This window comes from Amblyomma maculatum, chromosome 11 (assembly GCF_055883805.1).
Source record: "Amblyomma maculatum isolate TAMU_Amacu chromosome 11, ASM5588380v1, whole genome shotgun sequence".
In the NCBI taxonomy this organism is placed as follows: Eukaryota; Metazoa; Arthropoda; class Arachnida; order Ixodida; family Ixodidae; genus Amblyomma; species Amblyomma maculatum.
In genome coordinates, this window is record NC_139354.1 from 84,363,818 (window position 1) to 84,384,637 (window position 20,820).

The 20,820-nt window shown below is 45.9% G+C and overlaps 1 protein-coding gene across 1 annotated transcript in view; it reads right to left on the reverse strand.

Moving 5' to 3' along the window:
- Positions 1-3,473: 3,473 nt before the first annotated feature.
- LOC146174292 (neprilysin-1-like) overlaps positions 3,474-20,820 on the reverse strand; it is a 128,402-nt gene continuing 111,055 nt past the window's right edge. Inside the window, exons 19-21 of the mRNA XM_084584986.1 lie at positions 19,508-19,609; positions 7,738-7,814; positions 3,474-3,623 (exon numbers count right to left, since the gene is read on the reverse strand). Of these exons, the coding sequence (XP_084441112.1) occupies positions 3,518-3,623; positions 7,738-7,814; positions 19,508-19,609 (285 nt within the window). The 3' untranslated portion in view covers positions 3,474-3,517. The remainder of the gene's footprint in view (positions 3,624-7,737; positions 7,815-19,507; positions 19,610-20,820) is intronic.

Genomic DNA, 20,820 nt, shown 5'->3' on the forward strand with positions numbered 1-20,820 from the left:
TCTCGACAGTTCATTCTTCTCTACGTCCGACTGTTCCGCCACATCAGTACCTGCCCAGTTATTATCCCATGTGGTCAGATGCCATCACCTTGCTCTCCTCACCACAGAAGCCTGCCAGGAAGGTCGCAAGAGTCGTTACAATTCTACTCATAGTGAGGTCTCCTTCCGTCCTGGTGACGAAGTACTACTTTATGCACCTCTCTGCACCCCTGGCCTTAGTGATAAATTTCATCACCGCTACCTTAGTCCATACACGTCATCGCCCAAACATCCCCGGTGAACTACAAAGTGACACCTATTCCTCCCCTAGCCGATCGACGTCACCCTGGCACTGAGATAGTTCATGTGTCTCGTTTGAAGCCATTTGTGCACCGCGATGCAGTAGTTGCTTGAGAGCGGCCAGGCTGGCCGCTTCCTATCCCCCGGGGGAATTGTGTGAGCCTTCTAAGGATCTTCTTCTTTCAAGTGTACATATCATCATCATCTACATCATCCAGCGGCGCCACCGGTGGCACGCGCCTGGGTTGTCCATCGGAATAAACGCCACACACGGCATCCCTTGTCTTGCCCTCTCCACCTTGCCGTTTCGACCTGGCCTTCCTCCGCAAGATATATATATATATATATATATATATATATACGTACGACTTCGTTCGTTGTAGAATACGTTTATTGCACGATGGAGTATGTGACATCTTAAAGCCTCGTGAGGTGATGAAGGTCAAAGGCGCACTTTTCGCATGACATAGCCTAGCGCGGTGGTGAATTTGCAGCAGTTGTCTCGCGAATTCTGAATCGATTTGTCTTTGCAATTGCCCTTCAGGAGAAGAGCAGTCGTCCTGGGTCATAACGATGTAGAGAAGATGGCTGAGTCGCAGTATGGCTTCAGACTGTGAACGTTAACAATCTGCTATCCGCGCCAGTGAGGATTTGATAACGTCGCCAGAGGTCTCACGATGTAACTTATAGGAGAGATGAACTCCAGGACAGGAAAGGTCCATGACATTTAGAAATAAATTTTGAGGAGACGTTGTAGTAATCCAAGAGACGCAAAAAGCTGTTAAATGTGAGGCGCGGTGTCTTATGATGTTTGCCCTGGCTTCGGACAGTGCTTGGTATCAGTGGTAAGCGAGCGGACGGCTAGGTGGACGTATTCAGTGTGTATGCCTGTTTCGAAAAAGTAGTGTACTCAGATGCGGCATGTGGAAAAAGGTAGAATCGTATAGAGTGAAACAGGTGGACCGTCATAAAGATGTCAAAAAAAGGAACTGGTAGCCGATAGCGCAGCGATACTTTGCACGTACGTTGCATACAGAAGAGATCATAATTTGAGTGGTTAAATGAGAAGCCCATATAGCGACCATGCAGCCAAGGGCATATTATATACTCCTCTGAAGCCGTCAGACTGCTATCGATGAGCGGAAATGGAGCAATGGATTATGCAGCACACTCTCAGCAGTCCTTTTAGAATGTCAGCTATGAAATACGTCGCTCTAAAATGAGAGAAGCCACGTCTAACGCTGTCACACATGGAAGCGTGGTAGTTTCTGTATTGATAGGGGTTTACCGAGCGAAAAAGATGCGGTAAGAAATAGGAATGTCTAGCGACACCGCGGGTACAGTGTCGTTTATGTGTCTATGTCTCTTGTCTATCTTCCTATGCCCTTGTTGTCTTTTTCGCACTCTTCTACTCTTATCTATAACGAAGAAACTAGCCCGCAAGAACTTTCCGTTGGTCTGGTCATCAACCGCGGCAATGGGCCAGTGGTTGCCGGCGGCAGTGATTGGAAACATAAAAATCAACGCCAACGCGGTCGAAAGGCCGTGATGGGTCAGGGGAGGTAGCGGCTGCAACTTTCAAGTAGGACGATGTGTGTGTGTGTGTGTGTGTGTGTGTGTGTGTGTGTGTGTGTGTGTGTGTGTGTGTGTGTGTGTGTGTGTGTGTGTGTGTGTGTGTGTGTGTGTGTGTGTGTGTGTGTGTGTGTGTGTGTGTGTGTGTGTGTGTGTGTGTGTGTGTGTGTGTGTGTGTGTGTGTGTGTGTGTGTGTGTGTGTGTGTGTGTGTGTGTGTGTGTGTGTGTGTGTGTGTGCGTGCGCGGGCGTGTATGTAAGTTTGTGTGTAAGTGGAAGAAGGTTTGCGACGTTGATAGGTGCTGCATGAGAGGACGTACTTGCGGATGTAATTGTACATGCTCACCAGCCATAACGTAGCTGAATATGGTAGCCTTGAACGCTCCCACATGGCGGCATTGTGGTCCCGGCTGGAGATAATTACAGACTTGTGAGCACACAAATAAAGAATTGTAGCTCTCTGCTCCCTACCTGCGGGGTTAACGCAGGTTGTCACGTTGAGAAGGTTGATGCTGAAGCAACCCCTCATTAGAAGCCTCTGAACAGATGTTCCTTTTTCAAGACTCTAAACAACCGGCCTTTAAATATGCATAATTCGACGGTTGGCTTCCAGATCGTGTCAGGCGTACGAAAGATCCGTATTAGAGTTCTAAATCAGACCAAGTCGTTTTCTGTGGAAGTCGACGTCTTCATGCATACTGCTCCAAAGACCGTACCTAAACTCAGCTTTAATAGGAACACAAGCACTTAGATTTAACTGCACAGCCAGACTCAGAACAATGTTAACATGTGCTATTGCGGCTACTGTGGAACATGTTTTATTCGCGTGCCTAGTATCTCAACTCTAAGTCTACGTGATTCTATCTGAGCGTTTGTGTCACCTTTGTCTTTCTCTGGACTTCTATAGTAAGCCAAAAAGTGCTATTAAAATATCTATAGGCTTTCATATATATAACCTTGTAGACCACTTTGGCGATAACTTCTGAACCATGCAAAACCTCTTTTCCAAGCTATAGAAAACAATATGTTCCTGACGCTAGAAATCAATACTCATACAGTCTTCTTTATCTGTCTGTAGAGATGGAAATTGCTCTCAAGCTATCGACTACAATCAACAAAATAGTTTAGCGGCTATAAAATCATATGTTGAGGGCTATAAAAACATGTTGACAGAAAAACGCAATATACATAAGTGGTCTTTGCGAATGATCTACGGCGCCTGCTAATCGGAAGGCCACCAAACTGTTAAGACGGAATACGGGACGGGTGACGAATATGCTTTCTTACGAAGTCAACTATCATACAGCAAGTAACTTGACTCTTCTGAGCAATGACTGTTGAGGCTGTAATGGCGGGGGCAGCGACAGGTTTTTGCGAGAAATATTACGTTCTACCACGTGGAAGTTAGACGGAGCGGCGGAATGATAATAATTTTCAGTGTTACTGGTTCGAACAAACTCAGACCTATGCAAAGTACTGACGAAGTCGAAGCGTACGCCTTCCCTTTGACACTCAACGTTATTCTCAGAGTGGTATCAGTAGCAATAAAACGTCTATGCGAACATAAATTTGCTGACACTGAGTGAAAAACATTTTACACATGTGAAATTGATGAATGGATCTCTAAGGTTTTAAATAATAATTTATTTTCATTCTAATGCCATGATTTTACCACATTAAACAGGTTTCGTTGCTCTTGTAGTGCATGCGTTGGTCTTCTTTACATTCAAATGCCGCCGAGAAGGACTTCATATTCTTTAACGACACATTTACTCTGAAAGAAAATCAACATCAAATATTAGCAGCTTGACGAACATATCTAAACTAAGAAGAGTGATGGGGAACTGGGAATCTGTTGGGCACGTCCCTCTGTGGCAGCTCTCACCCAACCAATATGTCATGAACAAACACCAATCTATGCAGAAAGCTAATGCAGTGATCGTCATTCCCATATTGTCCTTCTTTCTCCTCCTCATAGTCTTTTCGGTTCCTATTTTTCCTTAACCAACCGTTATTTATTAGCAACCTAGAGTGCTATTCGTAGCTTTGTTCCGCTGGCTTTTCACATTTTTTCACCTCCTCACGCATGTCTTCTTACCTACAGCACTGTTTTATGCGGGGTTGGAGAAGAGAAATCGATTTGTTGAGGGCCCCAGTAATAAATGTCAAATCCTGCAACCTTCTTGCCTCGAGGGAAAAGTAACTAGTCTACGAAGAGCAGTCGTTTCATTTCTAGTCATAACTGCGTATTCACACAAATATTCTCGTTTTCACACTTCAAATAACGACTTGACTCGCCGCGATGGCACAGTGGCTATGGCACCGACTGCTGAACTACAAGATGCGGGATCAACTTCCACCCGTGGTGACCACTTTTCGATGGAGGTAAAAGTGAGACGCTACTGTTAATACGTTCTCTACCCCTCCACTACGGCGCCTTTCATAGCCTGAGTCACTTTCGAACGTCAAACAAAAAAATATATCCAAATCATACTGGCTGACAATAAATTAATGTGAATATAGGTGCATATCCCGTAGTGCTACCTCACTGGTTACGGTCGGTCGATTTTCAGAGCTAGCTACCGGGTTAGATGCTGGCCGCAGTGGCTTTATTTTGATGGAGAAATGCAAGGCGTCGAGGATGTTTATACACCGGGTGATTAATATAATTTGAGACTGTCCCGAACAAAAGCATCTCTCATATCCTAAGTCACTATGGTATACAGTATCTCTTGCTGGGCTAGTTGGTGTGACATTGCGTTAAACCAAAGGAAATACAGCGCTAAGTTTTAGACGAACCACACAGAAAGACGGACGGGACAGGCGCTAACTCCAACTAAGTTTATTGAAAGTTAGTTGGAGTTAGCGCCTGTCGCGTCCGTCTTTCTGTGTGGTTCGTCTAAAACTTAGCGCTGTATTTCCTTTGGTTTAACGCAAATCAATATGGTATCCCTGTTGCAAAAGCCAGTGCCACTGGGTCCCAGCGCCCCAGCGCCATACCTGATTATGGGCGCAGTATGACGCTTGAGACTGCGCGTTCTAGGACGCGGCATACTAGCACGCTTCGCACTGCCCTATTGCAAAAACAAGCGTCACTGGCTCCCAGCGCCCCAGCGCCATACATGATTGTGATCCCAGTATGACGCTGGAGACTGGGCGCACTGGGACGCGTCATACTGGCACGCTCCGCACTGGCGGTACTGGTCGCCCGGAGAAAACAAAATGCCTTGGATAAAAGTTAAAAGCTAAAATTTCACGAAGCACGTGCTTCGTGACATTTTTAGGGTTTTGTTTAATGTACTTGAGGTACCTCAAGTACATTAAACAAAACCCTAAATATCTAAAAAAGTATAAGAAAGAAAAAAAAAGCTGCACCTAGCGCGCTTCGAACTCGGTACCTGGGCACCTCTTCAATGTCTAGCTCTCCACGCTACCACTCGGTGACGCCGAGTAGTGAAAACATTTGAAACGTTTTGCGTTTTATGCCATCACCGCATTTGTAAGGTTGAGACTTCATGTTTCGCAGTCTATTGACCATTCCTGCCGCTCTAACAATTACAACTTCTTGATCGTTGGAGCTTGCTGCCGGCTCTCATTACTTGCAAATTATGTTCTGGATACCTATGCACGCTCTTTTGTGCACTGGAATCATTTTAACATAAAGAGTTTGACATCGCTGCTAAATATACCAATGCCGGCTCTTCGGGGATGCTCTGCTAGTGTGGGCATAATTTTTGCTAATCACGGAGATTTTGTACAAACCCTCAAAGAAAAAAGTGCGACCAAGCTTAAATACCGGCAAGCGCAGCAGCGACGCCACTATTTTGCGTGTAACTAAACATTATTTGTATGTAAACATTTCGTGAAGCATTTCCATGACCCAGTGCTCGGTTGCTTTATACGCAGAGCAAGAAGGAGCTCAAAAGCTTGAGCAACACGATAAATAATGTGAATTAGAAGCGCTGTGTGTTGTTTTTTTTTCTCTCATGGGCCCATCGCTCGGTAAAGTACTATCTTCATCGTTTTATTTTTTCTTTCTGCTTTTATACCGGGTCGTGGTGCAGGCTATGCTCGCCTGCGATTGAGCCCGCATTGAATATTTTAGCAGTATTCATTGTGTTAGAGCGCCCTTAAGGTCAGCTGTGAAGTTTGTTATGCATGGTCGTCCACATTATTCAATTCCTGTTTTAGTTGTATGTTAATCGCCATTGTGTCATGAGATATCAGAGGAGCGGCTATCATGGTCTTTCTCGAAGCGCTCGAAACAACCTATCGAAACATGGAAACTCTAGAAAAAGATAATGCCTTTGTTTTCGCACGGGTCCGTAATGAATTCGCAGCAAAAAGCGCTTACTCGAACCATATTTCTCATATGCGCCCCGATGGTCGATTGCGAATGCGCTGTTGCCTTGTTGGCCCCTGAGGGCTGCTAACCGGGACCAGTGCGGCTCAGCACACATACAGCGCTTCTCCCAGTGCATCGCGGATCCAGCAGCCCACCCAGCGTGAAAAAGCTAATGCCAGCATTTTTTCCAATCGCAGCCGTGCAACGAGTGTCTTCCCGTCACTGCTCCAGTAAATATCGCTGAACTCCAACGTCCCCAGACCCAGTGCAAAACCAGCGTGAAAATCTTACTGGTTTCGCACTGAAAGATGCTGGGAGACGCTGGTTTTTAAAATAGGGATGCTGAGCCAATAACTGCAAGCGAACCATATATTCATACACTTCAAACAAATCCGACTCTCTAAAGGCATACTACGATCAATAGTCCCCCTTTAACACATACCACGTTTCAATGGAGGCGATACGCATACGACGCCCATGCACTGTGGGAAGTTAGTGCACGTTAAACACAGCCAGGGAACCTAAATCAATCCAGAAGCATTACGTACATGCAAAACGTTTAGTTGAAAATGGGGTAATTTGGCCACAAACGTTGGTTTCTTTTTCTTATAGGGTCGATGTCTTCCCAGTACACCCTTGAGCATTTCCGTGAGCCACTGTTCTTGTTGGAGAATATAGAGTGGGGATCTTTATATAGCTAAAGAAATTATACTCCTAAACGTTGGTTTGGCTTGCGGAGATAGGCTTGCCCTTAAACCTTGTTCGGTTTTCTTTCTACCGCATTAGATTTATTAGTATAAATCAGCCGTAAGACCACTCCATTCTTATGTTGTATCTGAAGATTCGTTCCCTTCTTTACCATATAACAGTTTCTGATACAAAGGTGCAAGTACCACCTCCATAAATATTTATTCCATGTTCATAATTTTAATAGATCATCATGAATAATACATGAAAATACTTCAGTGTTCTACCTTGTCGGATTTATTGTCGAATTTTTTCAGCTGGTTCCATAAAGTGAGTTGTATTGTCGACCCGAACATGACCAATATTTTCAAAGACCTTCGAGAAGTCTTGGAGACCCAACGTAAGTTATTCGCACTTTCTTTTGTCGGTGTTTATTTCCTTTCAGTAAATTCATTTCAGTGAAAGAATTTGATTTAAATCCAAATTCAATGCTGGTTAATCCGTAAGATCTGCCAAATTTTGTTTAGAACATTACTTTTTAAAACCATTAAAAACTGGCATCACAAGCATGTTGGCTCCAGGTTGCTACTATAAACAAAACAATTTGACAAGACACTAAAGTGCGGAGAAGCGTCACCATAGCAGTAAGTAGCAATGATGAGATCTTCCCGTGCCAACACGTGCCTTAGGCATTTTGCATTGCCTCATCTTCACTGCTACCTTCATTCTTTTTTTACCTATGTTCCCTCTATCATCATCCTCCTCCTCATCGCCGACAAAGAAGTGGAGGGGGTGTTGTTGAGCCGATCGCTAATATGGGAAAAGGCTGTTTTATAGCAAAGGACAGGCAGCTTACCTATGTCTTCTCGGAGCGTGAGGGTCGTACTCGATCTGCAGTTCTAGTGCTTCCTTCCGGACACTACCACACCACATCTGTAATGCAAGCTTGCTATGTGAGAGTTGTAGCGCTAAGACGTTAACTGCAGTGACACATCTAGGAACCTGCCTGTTGGCAGTGCTAGTTTGTAGTTGCCAGGGCCGTTAACGAAATATTTCTAGGCGCTGCAGACAAGGCAGTATGTGGCAAAATGGGTGAAAAGATCGAATTTGCTGCCGTGATGAGTCATTAGGCTTCAAAGCACGAAGCTTCGTGCTCTCACACCTTCATACCTATAGCGCTATCAGTACAGCTTTATCGGTTATGATTAGAAAAATGCAAACAAAAAGCAATGATTGAGAAAAATACAATATATATATATATATATATATATATATATATATATATATATATATATATATATATATATATATATATATATATATATATATATATATATATACGAAAAACGAGAAAAATTAACTTGAGATTCCGGCTAAATTTTGAAGAGTAAATGTTTCATAGGGGGACGCAGTAGATTCCAAGGGGGGAAAGGGCAGCAGGGGGCGGAAGAAAGGTCGCTGGTGGGTGAATGAGTCAGGAAGGTCTTGAGAATAAGTGCTGCAGTGAGCAAAGAGTAGGGTTATATAGAGGAACATGAGAGAGGCCTTTATCCAGTAGGGGGTTCGATCAAATGGATGATGAACATGTTGATGACAACAATGATGAAGAGTACTAAAGCGTAACTCTGTCACTGCTGTAAAACAGTGAATATAGATCATTTTAATGCCTCGCATCGAGGTTCTACGCAGCTGAATTCATTGTGACTCGGTGCGTACGCTCCGCCAGTGCTGTGTCTCGATAACACCACCCCTCTCGATAGCAGAGCTGCCGTTTGAAAACCGCGTGGCGGTGCCACTGTCGAGGACCTTGCTGACACGTTTCTGACACGGCACAGCCGTGAGGTGCCGGCATTAGGACTCCCTCAGAAGCCCGGGGATTTTATGTACGCCGCAAGCCTAGTCCATGGCACAGGGCACTTGCGAACATTTTTTGCATTTGGCCAACTAAACAAAATAGCCTGTAATTATTTTGCGTTCATGATAACTTGCGCATCCATTTAAGTTATCTGACATACGTGAGTGTTCTAGTAATGAACTTCACAACTATTTAGGATGAAAAGGTACTATAGTAAAATGAATTACTCCTTCGTAATATTGCGACAAATTAGAGGAATCGGGGAGAAAGACCGTGGCTTGCTCACCACCAAAATCACGGAGGTATATGTCATACTGTGCAGATGTTCATCATCAACTGCATACAACCAAAAGCTAATTTTTAAGGCCTTTGTTGTTGCGGTTTCATGTAATAAGCTGTGACGAAGCTATATAATAAACCATTGTGATTTACTACAGTATTCTTCAATAATAAGAAGGCCATTGGTCTAGCTTTCGAGCACGGGGCAGCGTTCTTATAACTGAGGAAATGCTAACTTCCTTATGAGTCAGATCTTCGTTCCTCTCATCTTCAAGAAATTTTAAAAGCAGCGACACAGCGCGAGGAGTACAGCGCAGTGCAAAATAAAACCCCTTACACTGCAGGCTATCGATAGAGGTGTGTATAATATTTAGCGTCACTACCTCACATCATTCACTGTCTCAGTATCCACAGTCAATAATTAAGTTTACGTTTTGAAGTTCGAGAAGCGGTGCGAACGCCATCCTCGAAATACCTAAATGACTGGAAATGCCATGCACGGGTGAGAGCAAGGGTACATTCAGGATAGCAAAACCACCGTCCTGGCTTATTTATAGACGTACTAGCTGTCTTGAGTGCCATAACGTCGTTCCGGTGAGTGGGGGGTTGTAGTGAAAAGAAGTCACAAGACTCTTCCGGAAGAAAATGCAACGCTTTATACAACTGTTTACGCAGTCAATTCATAACATCGAAAAGCTCTGGCAAGCCGCGGGCAGCCCAGCCAACCGCCTAATGTTCAAAAGAAGGACTCCGCGTTCAAAAAGAACACCTTAGCGTGACTTGCGCCAGCGAGACACTAACCTAACCTGCTTGTACAATTGAGGCGTTCCTCTCTTCGCTTTTCTTGGCTTTTCAAAGTTTTTAGAAATGAAGAGGTTGGGCAGTTATTCCCAGAGACCCTGAATCTGCTTCAAAAAACAAACACCTATATTTAAGTTGAAGTCTCCTCCCTGCAAATGTTTCTCTTTCTCTCCGCAGCGGCTCCACTTTCTTCCACTCCCTGCGCAGATCCGACTTGCCGCCGGTCCCAAAGTGCGTCGCCATTATTAAGCAAATATAATTCAGTCACAGCCATTGCCTCGACTTGAACCTCCAGGAGCTCTGCATTCGGCTAATCAAAATACCCCGACACCGTGACGCCAGTGGCACGGAACCGGTGGCTCGGAACAAACGGCAACTTGCATTACAGTACAGAAACGCGCAGTGTCGCCATGCGTCACACAACATAAGCGGAAATTTGTTCGCCCCGGGCGGAACCTTCAGGTTGTGTCCGTGTTTCGACAATTGAATGCCATGCGTGAATAGTGTACGGTTTGGACACTGTATAAAAATTTACGGCGACACAAATTAACAACCGTTGCCCACTGTCCATAATTAGAGCGCTAACCGCAATAACTCCAGCCTAACAATGTAGCTCCGATTTACGGCAGAAATAACACAAGTGGACTTATCATCATCATCATCATCAGCCTGATTATACCCACTGCAGGGCGAAGGCCTCTCCCATATCTCTCCACTTAACCCGGTTCTGTGCTAGCTGCATCCACTTGACCCCTGCGAACTTCTTAATCTCATCCGCCCACCTAACTTTCTGCCGCCCCCTGCTACGCTTTCCTTCCCTTGGAATCCAGTTTGTTACCCTCAGCGACCATCGGTTATCCTCTCTTCGCACTACATGTCCTGCCCATGTCCATTTCTTCTTCTTAATTTCCACTAGAATGTCGTTAACTTGAGTTATTTCTCTGACCCACTCTACACGCTTTCTATCTCTTAATGTTACCCCTACCATTTTTCGTTCCATAGCCCTCTGGGTTGTCCTCAACTTAAGTAGAACTCTCTTGGTTAGCCTCCACGTTTCAGCCCCATAGGTGAGTACAGGCAAGATGCAACTGTTGTATACTTTCCTCTTGAGCGATACCGGTAAGCTGCTAGTCATAATCTGCGAGTGCTTGCCAAATGCGCTCCATCCCAATCTTATTCTTCTTGTTATTTCCTTTTCATTGTCCGGATCTGCGGTTACTACCTGTCCTAAGTAGATATATTCGCCTACTACTTCCAGTATTTCGCTACCTAATGTAAACTCCTGTTCCTTCCCGAGGCTGTTGAACATTACCTTAGTCTTCTGCATATTGATTTTCAAGCCTACCTTTCTACTTTTCCTGTCTAGGTCATCAATCATTATTTGCAGTTCATCTCCCGAGTTGCTTAGCAAGGCAATGTCATCAGCAAATCGCAGATTACTGAGGTATTCTCCATCTACCCTTATCCCTAACTGCTCCCATTCCAAGTCTCTGAATACTTCCTCTAAACAAGCTGTGAATAGTACTGGGGAGATTGTGTCTCCTTGCCTAACACCTTTCTTTATGGGAATTTTGTTACTTTCTTTATGCAGAACTATGGTTGCTGTGCAGCCACTATATATAACTTCCAGCACTTTCACGTACGGCTCGTCTACCCCCTGATTTCGCAATGCCTGCATCACCGCCGAGGTTTCAACTGAGTCAAATGCTTTTTCGTAATCAATGAATGCTATGTATAAGGGCTGGTTATATTCCGCGCATTTTTCTATCACCTGATTGATGGTATGGATATGATCGATAGTAGGGTACCGTTTCCGAAACCCTGCTTGATCCTTTGCTTGATTGCAGTCTAAGGTTGTCCTGATTCTATTAGCGATTACCTTAGTAAATACCTTATACGTAACAGACAGTAAGCTGATTGGTCTGTAATTTTTAAGGTCCTTAGAGTCCCCTTTCTTGTGAATGAGGATAATGTTTGCATTCTTCCATGCTTCCGGTATCGTCGATGACACCAGGCACTGCGTATACAGGGTGGCCAGTTTTTCCAGCACGATATCCCCCCCCCGTCCTTCAGCAAATCTGTGGTTATCTGATCCTCTCCAGCTGATTTCCCCCTTTTCATAGTTTCTAGTGCTTTCTTGACCTCGTCCTTCGTCACTGGTGGAACGTCTGACTGTTTTTCCCTGACGCCAATCTCATTACGGTCCTGACTACATTGGCTACTGTAGAGATCTGTATAGAACTCCTCGGCTACTTTGACTATCTTGTCCATATTAGTGATGACGTTGCCCGCCTTGTCCCTTATCGATACACTTATACAGTGGACTTATACGTTCCCCTTAAAAGGATACTTGAGCTTTCAGCAACCTCAAGTACACTAACAAAATGAAAACGGTCACAATTTTCTAACTTCATAGCTCGATTCTCCGATGACAGTAACACTTAGTGTCCGCGGAGACACAAAATTATGCACCTGCATTAAGAGGACCGACCAATCAAAACTAACAGGCTTAATTAAAATAAAATGGCGCAATACTTTTGCTTGCGCGCTGTACTCAAAAAGGTACCATCTGTGCCAAAAGTTATGAGGCTGAAGGGTTTTCTTCTCAGCCATGTTTAGAGCCGTTTATCTATACCAACGTACAAAATGATATTCACAGATAAGGGTGAGCGGCTTTCTTTCCATACATGTGATAAATATTTCGAGATGCCCCATAAACGCGACAGCACAGGGCTAAGGAGTAAGCCGTGCAACCTGGTTACTTTTCGCAAAGACAGTGCATGAATAACAAAACAATAACAAAACAATTTAAAACTTATGAAGCTTCAATTATTCCTGAACCAAGTGTCACGAGCAAAGCTATCACCCGCAGTCTCTGCTGCCGCTTCGATCTTGACGCAGTTCCGCTGTTGGTCAGCGGCTCGTTAACGAGCTAGGCGGGCTTCACGTTCTTCGACGGTGTCCGCGGCCTTTCTGCCATGGCTGACATCTCGCTCTTTAGAGAGAGTAGCTTCCTTTAAGTGAGTGAGTGAAAGGCTTTATTGAGTGAACTGAGGGGGGGTGGGGGTGATGTGCAGGTGGGGTCCTTAGTCTGGGACTTCAGCCACACCTTTGCCACGTCCTCTGGTGGATTCAGACTGCACTATGATCGCGGACCTCGACCACACTCCCCCTGATGCCGCATGTGTATTGTGTATTTACCTATGGTAAATAAAGGAAAGGGAGAGTAAACTTTAATTGGTTAACGGAATTGCTTGGAGGATTTCTTCAGTCCAGGATATCAACAGCGAAGGTTTAACAAAACAAGACGACGAAGTTCACTGCACAGCGGGAGAGTATTTTGCAGCTGGAACGTGACAAAGACGACAATGTGCAACGCACAGTGACTGTATATAAGATGGACGTTCCCAGCCGGCGAAATAAGAAAATAAAGTTTAACGGCGCGTGCACAGTGCACACGCACTGCACGTGCTGTGCGGTTCCCGAAGCTTACCAAGATAGTTGTTTTGTTCTAGTTCTCCGCTGCGACACCGTAAAGTCTCTACAGTGGTGACTCCAGGCTATGAGATGACCGACTCCAGCAACCTACCACCTTCAGGCGGCCCTCCGCCTGACGCTACCTTACGCCCACGGGACGGCGCAGCTCTCCAGCTCCACCTGCCGACATTCTGGCCCAAGCAGCCACAGATCTGGCTTGCCCAGGTGGAAGCCATCTTCCATCTGCACCACATCACCTCGGAGGCATCTCTATTTCGTCACTGACTTTCCAACCTCCCTGTTGAGGAGGCCATGAGATGGCGGATACTCCGTACGAGTGACAAAAGCAGTGTATTCTGGACCAAAACAAGGCGTCTGAGACTGCGCGCCTCCAGCAGTTGCTGACGAGCGAAGAGCGTAGACTACCGCCCCTCCAAGCTACTCACTAGCATGCAGCTGCTCCTGGGTGAAATGAACCCCTATTCGAACGGCGCACTGTCTTTTTCTTTTTGAGAGAATTCTTCCTGCAGTGCTTTCCGCAGTCCACACGCCTCGTCTCAGCTGCTGCGGGGGACTTGACCCTTGACCGCCTCGCTCAGCTGCCTGATCGAGTTCATGACGCGACTTCCGTCGCTGTCCTCTCCTCTCCCCCAGAGCCCGCCATCTTTTCGTTATTAGACACACGGATCGATCAGCTGCCAACTTCTCTCGATGCCCTTCGGATTTCCTCTCATGCGCAGCACGGGTTCTCCAAGTCCTCACCGCCATTCGTCTTCACCGAGAGGTGCGCGCACTTTCAGTCCACGCAATCAGCGTATATGCTGATATCACCGCACTTTTCAATATCGCACCCTCCAATGCATCCACCATACAACTGGTCGGTAAACACACTGCCAGATCACTGACAGCAGCACGTGATCTCCACCTTCAACCTGGCCGCCTTTTTGAAGTCATGAACCACATTTCTGGCCTGCGCTTCCTCGTCGATACTGGTCCCGACTCAGCGTTCTGCTGTCCACCAAGTCTGAGCGTACTTTCAAGTCACCTGGACTTACTATCCCTGCAGCCGAATCAACCTCCATCGCCACGTATGCCTCCAGTCCCTCACTCTGGACATTGGCCAGCGGCGCACGTTTCGATGGGCTTTAATTGTTGCCGATGTCCATTAACCTATCTCCGGTTCCGACTTCCTGGCGCACTTTGATCTCGATGGCAGCATGCCATCGAGCCATTTTCTCATTCATAGCACGACGCGCCTTTCATCACTGGCGTTATATCGACTGTTTTCCCACTGGCATCTGCACGCTGATCCCATTATGCCTGTAAGCACAAGTCCTCGCAGAGTTTCCAGAATGCACTAGGCCTTGTAATCTCCGCCAGCTACGCAAGCATGGTATAGCCCACCACATTGTCACACGTGGTCCACCCGTTACAGCTCTTCCGGGCCGCCTCTTTGGTGAGCGTATGGCGATTTCAAAACGGGAATTCGACCCCATGCTCCAGCTGGACATAGTATTATTCGCCCTTTGTTCAGCACTTGGGCCTAGAAACGCGTGACTGGCATCCGTGTGGCGACTATAGGGCTCTTACACATGGTACATGACAGCTATCTCCTTCCACACATCCAAAACTTCACCGGACACCATACAAGATTTTTAGTGAAGTGGACTATGTAAAAGCGCATCATCAAATCCCTGTTGAACCGGTCGATATTCTGAAGACGGACATCACTACACCCTTTGGTATGTTTGAGTAGGTGCGCATGCCCATTTGGCTAAGAAACATAGCTCAGTCTTTCCAGAGAATCATTTGCTAAAGTCACAGACGGACTCTCGGCTGTGCTTGACTACATCGACAACATCCTCGTCCCGATTCGTATTTCACAAAATCAGGAGAGTCACCTCCACCACCTCCAAGAATATGCCTTGGTCATCAGTGCCCAGAAATGTTTTCGGCTCTTCTGAGCATGAGTTCCAGGGCCACCACACCTTAATGCAGGAAACTCGTCAATTGCCCTCGCACGTCCAATTTGTTAAAGACGTCCCAGTATCCACTACAATACGCAAGCTCCGTGAGTGAATATATCCCTATGCTTTATCGGGCACTGCGCCGGGGTTTCTAACCTTTTGACCTACCGCCCTCCCACAACCAAGCCCTCGTTCTGCGTAATTTCCTTGTCTCCCAAAGCTTAGGCTGCTTTCATGTCTACAAAACAAGTCCTCGCGATTCGATCCCTCTCGTCCACCCTTGTATCCCTCTCATCGCAGCCTCTTGTATCATGGTGGATGCTTCCAGCGTGGCCATTGGTTCTGCTCTCCAGCAGAAAATTGCAGCCACTGCACAGTTGCAACTACTGGGTTTCTTCTCTCGGAAGCTCCAGCCTGCCTAGACTCTCTGCACGTATTTGACCGTGAGCTGCTCACCATCTAGCATGACCGCCACTTCTTGGAGGCCCAGCCATTTTACGTGTTTACGGAACATAAGCCTCTGGTGTATGTGTTCTGTACGAACTCTTACAAGTATGTCGACCGCAAAGTTCGTAGCTGGCCTACATGTCCGAGGTCACAAAAGATATCCGGCACATCAAATGCATCGACAATGAGGCAGCTGATGCACTCTCACGCATTTCCTCCATCAGCGTGTCTACATCTGCTATGTAATGAGAATGTCTAGCAGGGGCGCGGCTAGGAGGCTATGAGATAAAAAAAGCACTGCATGACTACCCCCGTGCTCTCCGTCTGAAGCTCTTGCCTCATCTGCTTGTGACCAAACTGCTTTGGTGCGAAATGTCACAGACTCTACCGCGTCCGTTCATACCGGAGGCCTTTCGTCGTGCCATTTTCCCTTCACTTCACATCTGCCATCCCAGCATAAGTGCTACACAGCGCCTTCTTAACAAACTGTACGTCTGGCCGAATATTAACACCACCGATCGCCAGTGGGTCCGTTCGTGCCTTGCTTGCCAGTCCGCCACACAAAGACGCCAACCTAGACTTTCCTGCCACTTGGGCGTTGCATTGACCGCGTTCATCTGAACTTGGTTGGACCGCTACCTCCCTTTAACGACTGCTGGTACTATTTGACGATGATCGAATGCTTCAAGCATTGGCCCAAAGCAGTGCCCATTTTGGATATAACTACGGAAACAGCTGCCCAACCCTTCGTTTCAGCATGGGTTTATCGCTTCGGCTGCCCCGGCGTTGTTAGCACGGGTCGCGGCCGCCAGTTGGAATGCGCCTTCTTCCCTTCACTCACCAGTCTTCTTGGCAGTGAACTGCCGCACCACAGTATATCATCCCTGCGCTAACGTTATGGTTGAGCGCCGGCATCGTCAGCTCAAGACTGCCATAACTGCTTGCCTTGATTGTCAGCACTGGGCTGACTACCTTCCTACGGTGCTTCTTGGCCTACGCGCCGTTCTACGCAGCAACCTTGGCTGTTTGGCGACTGAACTCGTTTTCAGTGCACCCCTACGGCTCCCCGGAGACTTGTTCCTTTCGTCGCGTCTCTCATCCTACGGCATTCAACACATGTGACCAGTACCGCCTCAATCATCCAACCGTCAGATCTTCATGCACCCTGACCTTGCAACCTAGACATATAGTTCTGTGAGGCGAGACGCTGTAAAAGCACCTCTTACACCCCCTCCCCATATACAATGGTCCGCACCGTGTCTTCAACAAGACGACAATTTAGGCGACTATCCTGCTGCATGGTCGAGAAGAGATTGTCTGCTTAGATCGTCTCCAACCCGCATACACGAAGACACCTCCCCAGGACCTCCCCTCGGATGTTGCTGGCTTATCTGCCAGCCTGCCTGCCGCCGTGGCACTCCAATCCCTTCCCCGCCAGTGCGCATATTTCGCCGTTCCGTCTGGGCGGGGGCCCTGCAGCGCACAGCGACACTGTAAAGCGGAAACGCCACGATCGAGTTCCCAGCCGGCGAAGAGTAAATAAATTCGAACTAAGCGTGCACGCTGGGCACGCATGGCAAGAGCTATTCGGTTCAAGAATCCTGCCACGCTGGTTGTTTTGTTCTGGTGTTCCGCTGCGACAGCATAAATTCTCTACAACTTTTTGAAACAAAGCATCCGCCGCTATGGATCGGTGGCGCTGGTGAATACTCTCAAGTTTCGTTTATAGGTGACTATAATACACAAGAAACTTGAAGGTTGAACAGCCAGTCGATGTAGCTGAGTTGATGAGAACACCGAACGCGATATTCGGAGGTCTTGGCCTCGGTTCCCACCATCGGCGCATTATTTTTTCGTCTACTTTAATTTTTTGTCTTTCTTCCCGAAGCTGATTATGGCGCTAACTCAGGTGAAAAGCAAAATAAAAATTTATTATTTGCAGTGGCTTACCTCAACTATGCCAGGACACATGTAGCGAGGGGTACATTTGCCTGGCTGAGCTTGTGGTCATATATGTTTAGCAATAACAGGCATTGGGTATACACGTATTTTATTAATTGTCTTGACAGAGACGAAGACTACCCGATGATCTGTGAAGTAGGATGCAGCTGTCTCCATTATGTCATACAGTATTCCGATTTAGCTGCCTTGAAACGCAGTTTCGTACATTGGACTATCACCTACTAGGTTCGAAGAACACCTAACATGTCATTTCTTGTCAAAAACCTATTGTTTCCTCTTCCTTTTTATGTGCAGCGCCTCCTTCATTGGATTTGTTATATTTGAGCCCTTGGACTTTCTGTGCCTATGTTTAGACCACGAACAATCGCTACTTGTATGTGTTACCGCCCCTTTATGTAATACACCACCTGAGGCCTTTTAGAGTATAATCATTGATGATGACGATGATGATATCGCTGCTGCAACTTCGGTTCAGCAAGCAAGCCATCCACAAGCAGGAGAAGGAGAGAAGGAATGTCCATATGAACAGCTTGCAGTCGCGTCCCTGCTGCTCAACCAACAAGGAGGCAATAGAGGCGGCGCTGATCGAGCGCTTCACGTTGCATGTTCCTCGTCCAACGTGTCGAGTTGAGTCAATCTTCTGCCCGCAGCCGACCTGACTCAACCGGGCTCGATGGTCATTTAGCTCGATACTATTGCGTTTACATGAGCCCGACAGCCAGTGTTCAGCCCAACAGGTTGAATCGACCCGACGTGAACGTGTTCATGCAAGCCCCTGTAATTCTGTATGAGTTACTTAACTAAAAGGAAAATTGTTCACCTCTTCGACGAAATCTTGGATTGTGTTAGGCTTGAGGTATATGAAACGCATGCGCTGTTTGCGTGTGTGGGGGAGCGTAGATCGGAAAACAATGGACGGCGGCACAGGTTGATGACCATCCTTCGACGCAATCCCACGCTTTCTACGCGGAGTGCTAAATAGACTCACTGCCGCCTAGAAAGGTAAACCCACTTAAAGATGGTCTTACAAGGTGTGGCCTTAGAGGTTTTAACTACACTGTCAACTGTTCCGGCCCATGAATGTTTTAAAGGCGCCGCCACGAAGGAGCACAATTTTACAGAATGCGGCTACTCACGTTCCACTAGCACAACTTCGTGTCATAATTTATCTGCGTGAAATATTCAGCGTGATTCATTTGCGACCGGGTGTATCCTTCGTGAGTAAAGTTTGCCTAAATAACTAGGTATGAAATTCATAACATTCTGTCAGCGTCTGTGAAAGAAATGGCTGTCTCAATGATATGTCCATTACCTCATTAGAAACCATTTGCTTAAAGCGATCTTTGACATCATTCCGCCGCCTTTAACAGTCTCTATTACAGAGCTATGAGTTAAACGTGTACACGTACCTGCTAAGAGCCTTCGTGTAGAGAGCTTAAATACCTGCATAACAAAAGTACCTTATTCTATCACTGTTTTAAGCAATTCGCCAGTCCTCTTGAACTATACTGTGATGTCTCCAAAGACCAGAGTTGGCTGATGACAAGTAAGCGGTGCAAAGCTGCGGATGATCAAATTTCAACTGTCGGCTTTTATCTGCTTTATAAAACGCCCAGATAAGACGCTTGTGGCGATCTCAAGTAAGAATAGTTATATTACACTATGTGTTTTCCTTTTATGTTGGTTGGCTGAAAAATTTGAAATAACTTAAATATGTTCTGGGCATCTGTCCATGGCAGCTAGAAGATTTATTCCATTTAAAAATTATGCAAAGGAAATCACCATGACGCCCATAAGGTCTATTCTCTGCGTTGTAAAGCTTAACCGCTGGGTCTTACCATTGCATTGGAGAGGAAGAACAGTTGCCTAGGACTGTACTTCTCCAGTCCAGGAAGTCTAATGTCAGGCGTGATTGATTCGTTGAGTTGAGCGCTCAGCGTCTGAAAGAAATAAAGCACTCTCAGATTCGAGGGAAGTCAAAAGCATTCTTTTAAGACATAAATAATAGATTTCTTTCTATAAACTGAGGTACATATTAAATTATGTCGACTATTTGTTGTCCTTAAGTTATTCGCCATTACATCAAGGCCCTGCAGACAGACCAACACATAGGAACCAACATATAGGAAGAAACCGGCAAATAGTACGTTAGACTTGGTTTGGTCGGCATCATGACTCAGGCCAAAGCCGTACCCTTTCTGTCGTAATGTGTCTCCTTTGTTTAGTTTAGAGATAATAAAGAAATCACTTTGTTTTCTTCAACTAGTCTCCAATATCTTGTGAAATATTCTACGGTTATGGTCTCCCTATTTCATTGCAGGTGTGATGCAGTGGTCATGTGTTTGTTTGGCGGACGTCATCTGTAGTTTACCTATAGCTCGAAACAAAACTCGAATAGCACTTTTCAATGCAACCAAAAAGAGACAGCTGCTGAAGCCTTTTGGCCACTTCTGTTAGATACTTCTTGTGCAAACTAAATACCAATTGATGGTTCGCGTTTTCAGCAGTGAATATAGCACGTATAACACACATAGAAGGAATGAAACTTGGCGAAAGTCATGTGCTTGTCTTTCTGTGTTTGTTATGGGCGCTACAATGAATAATTTGCAAACAAGAAATTGCCACTTTTTTGACCAGATGGCATAAAAATTCACCATTCTGCTGTTAACTTTAGCTTGCTTTATTCTTTCAACGTGCGGTTATTCTGACGGTAATCTGTCTTGTGAAACTACTTACCTATCCAACTGAACAGGTAAATATTTTCAAGTTTTTTGCAAACACATTACTACACCAACTTCTAAGCAAATAACCACAGCACGGAACTAAGTAGAGCCAGCGACCAAACATAAAGAAGGACCCGATTCAATCCGAAAATGTTCATTCGAATGTCATGGAGCAGCGAAATGCATGGTGAAGACTTAAGCTCCGACCGACAAAAATCGCGGCAAATACTATATATCTGGAGTCATTGTAATAACTGTGTGGAATTATTTTCAGTCAACTGTTCCAAACTATTTCCACTTCTTCTTTTGTTCTTGGGGCTTAGCGACGCGTTTAGTCTTCCACACTTTGCTATTGGTTGTCACACAGCAAGGTTTCCAGAACTGGAGCTGTGCGTGATGGTCGACTGGTATTTTTATACTAAAGTAAC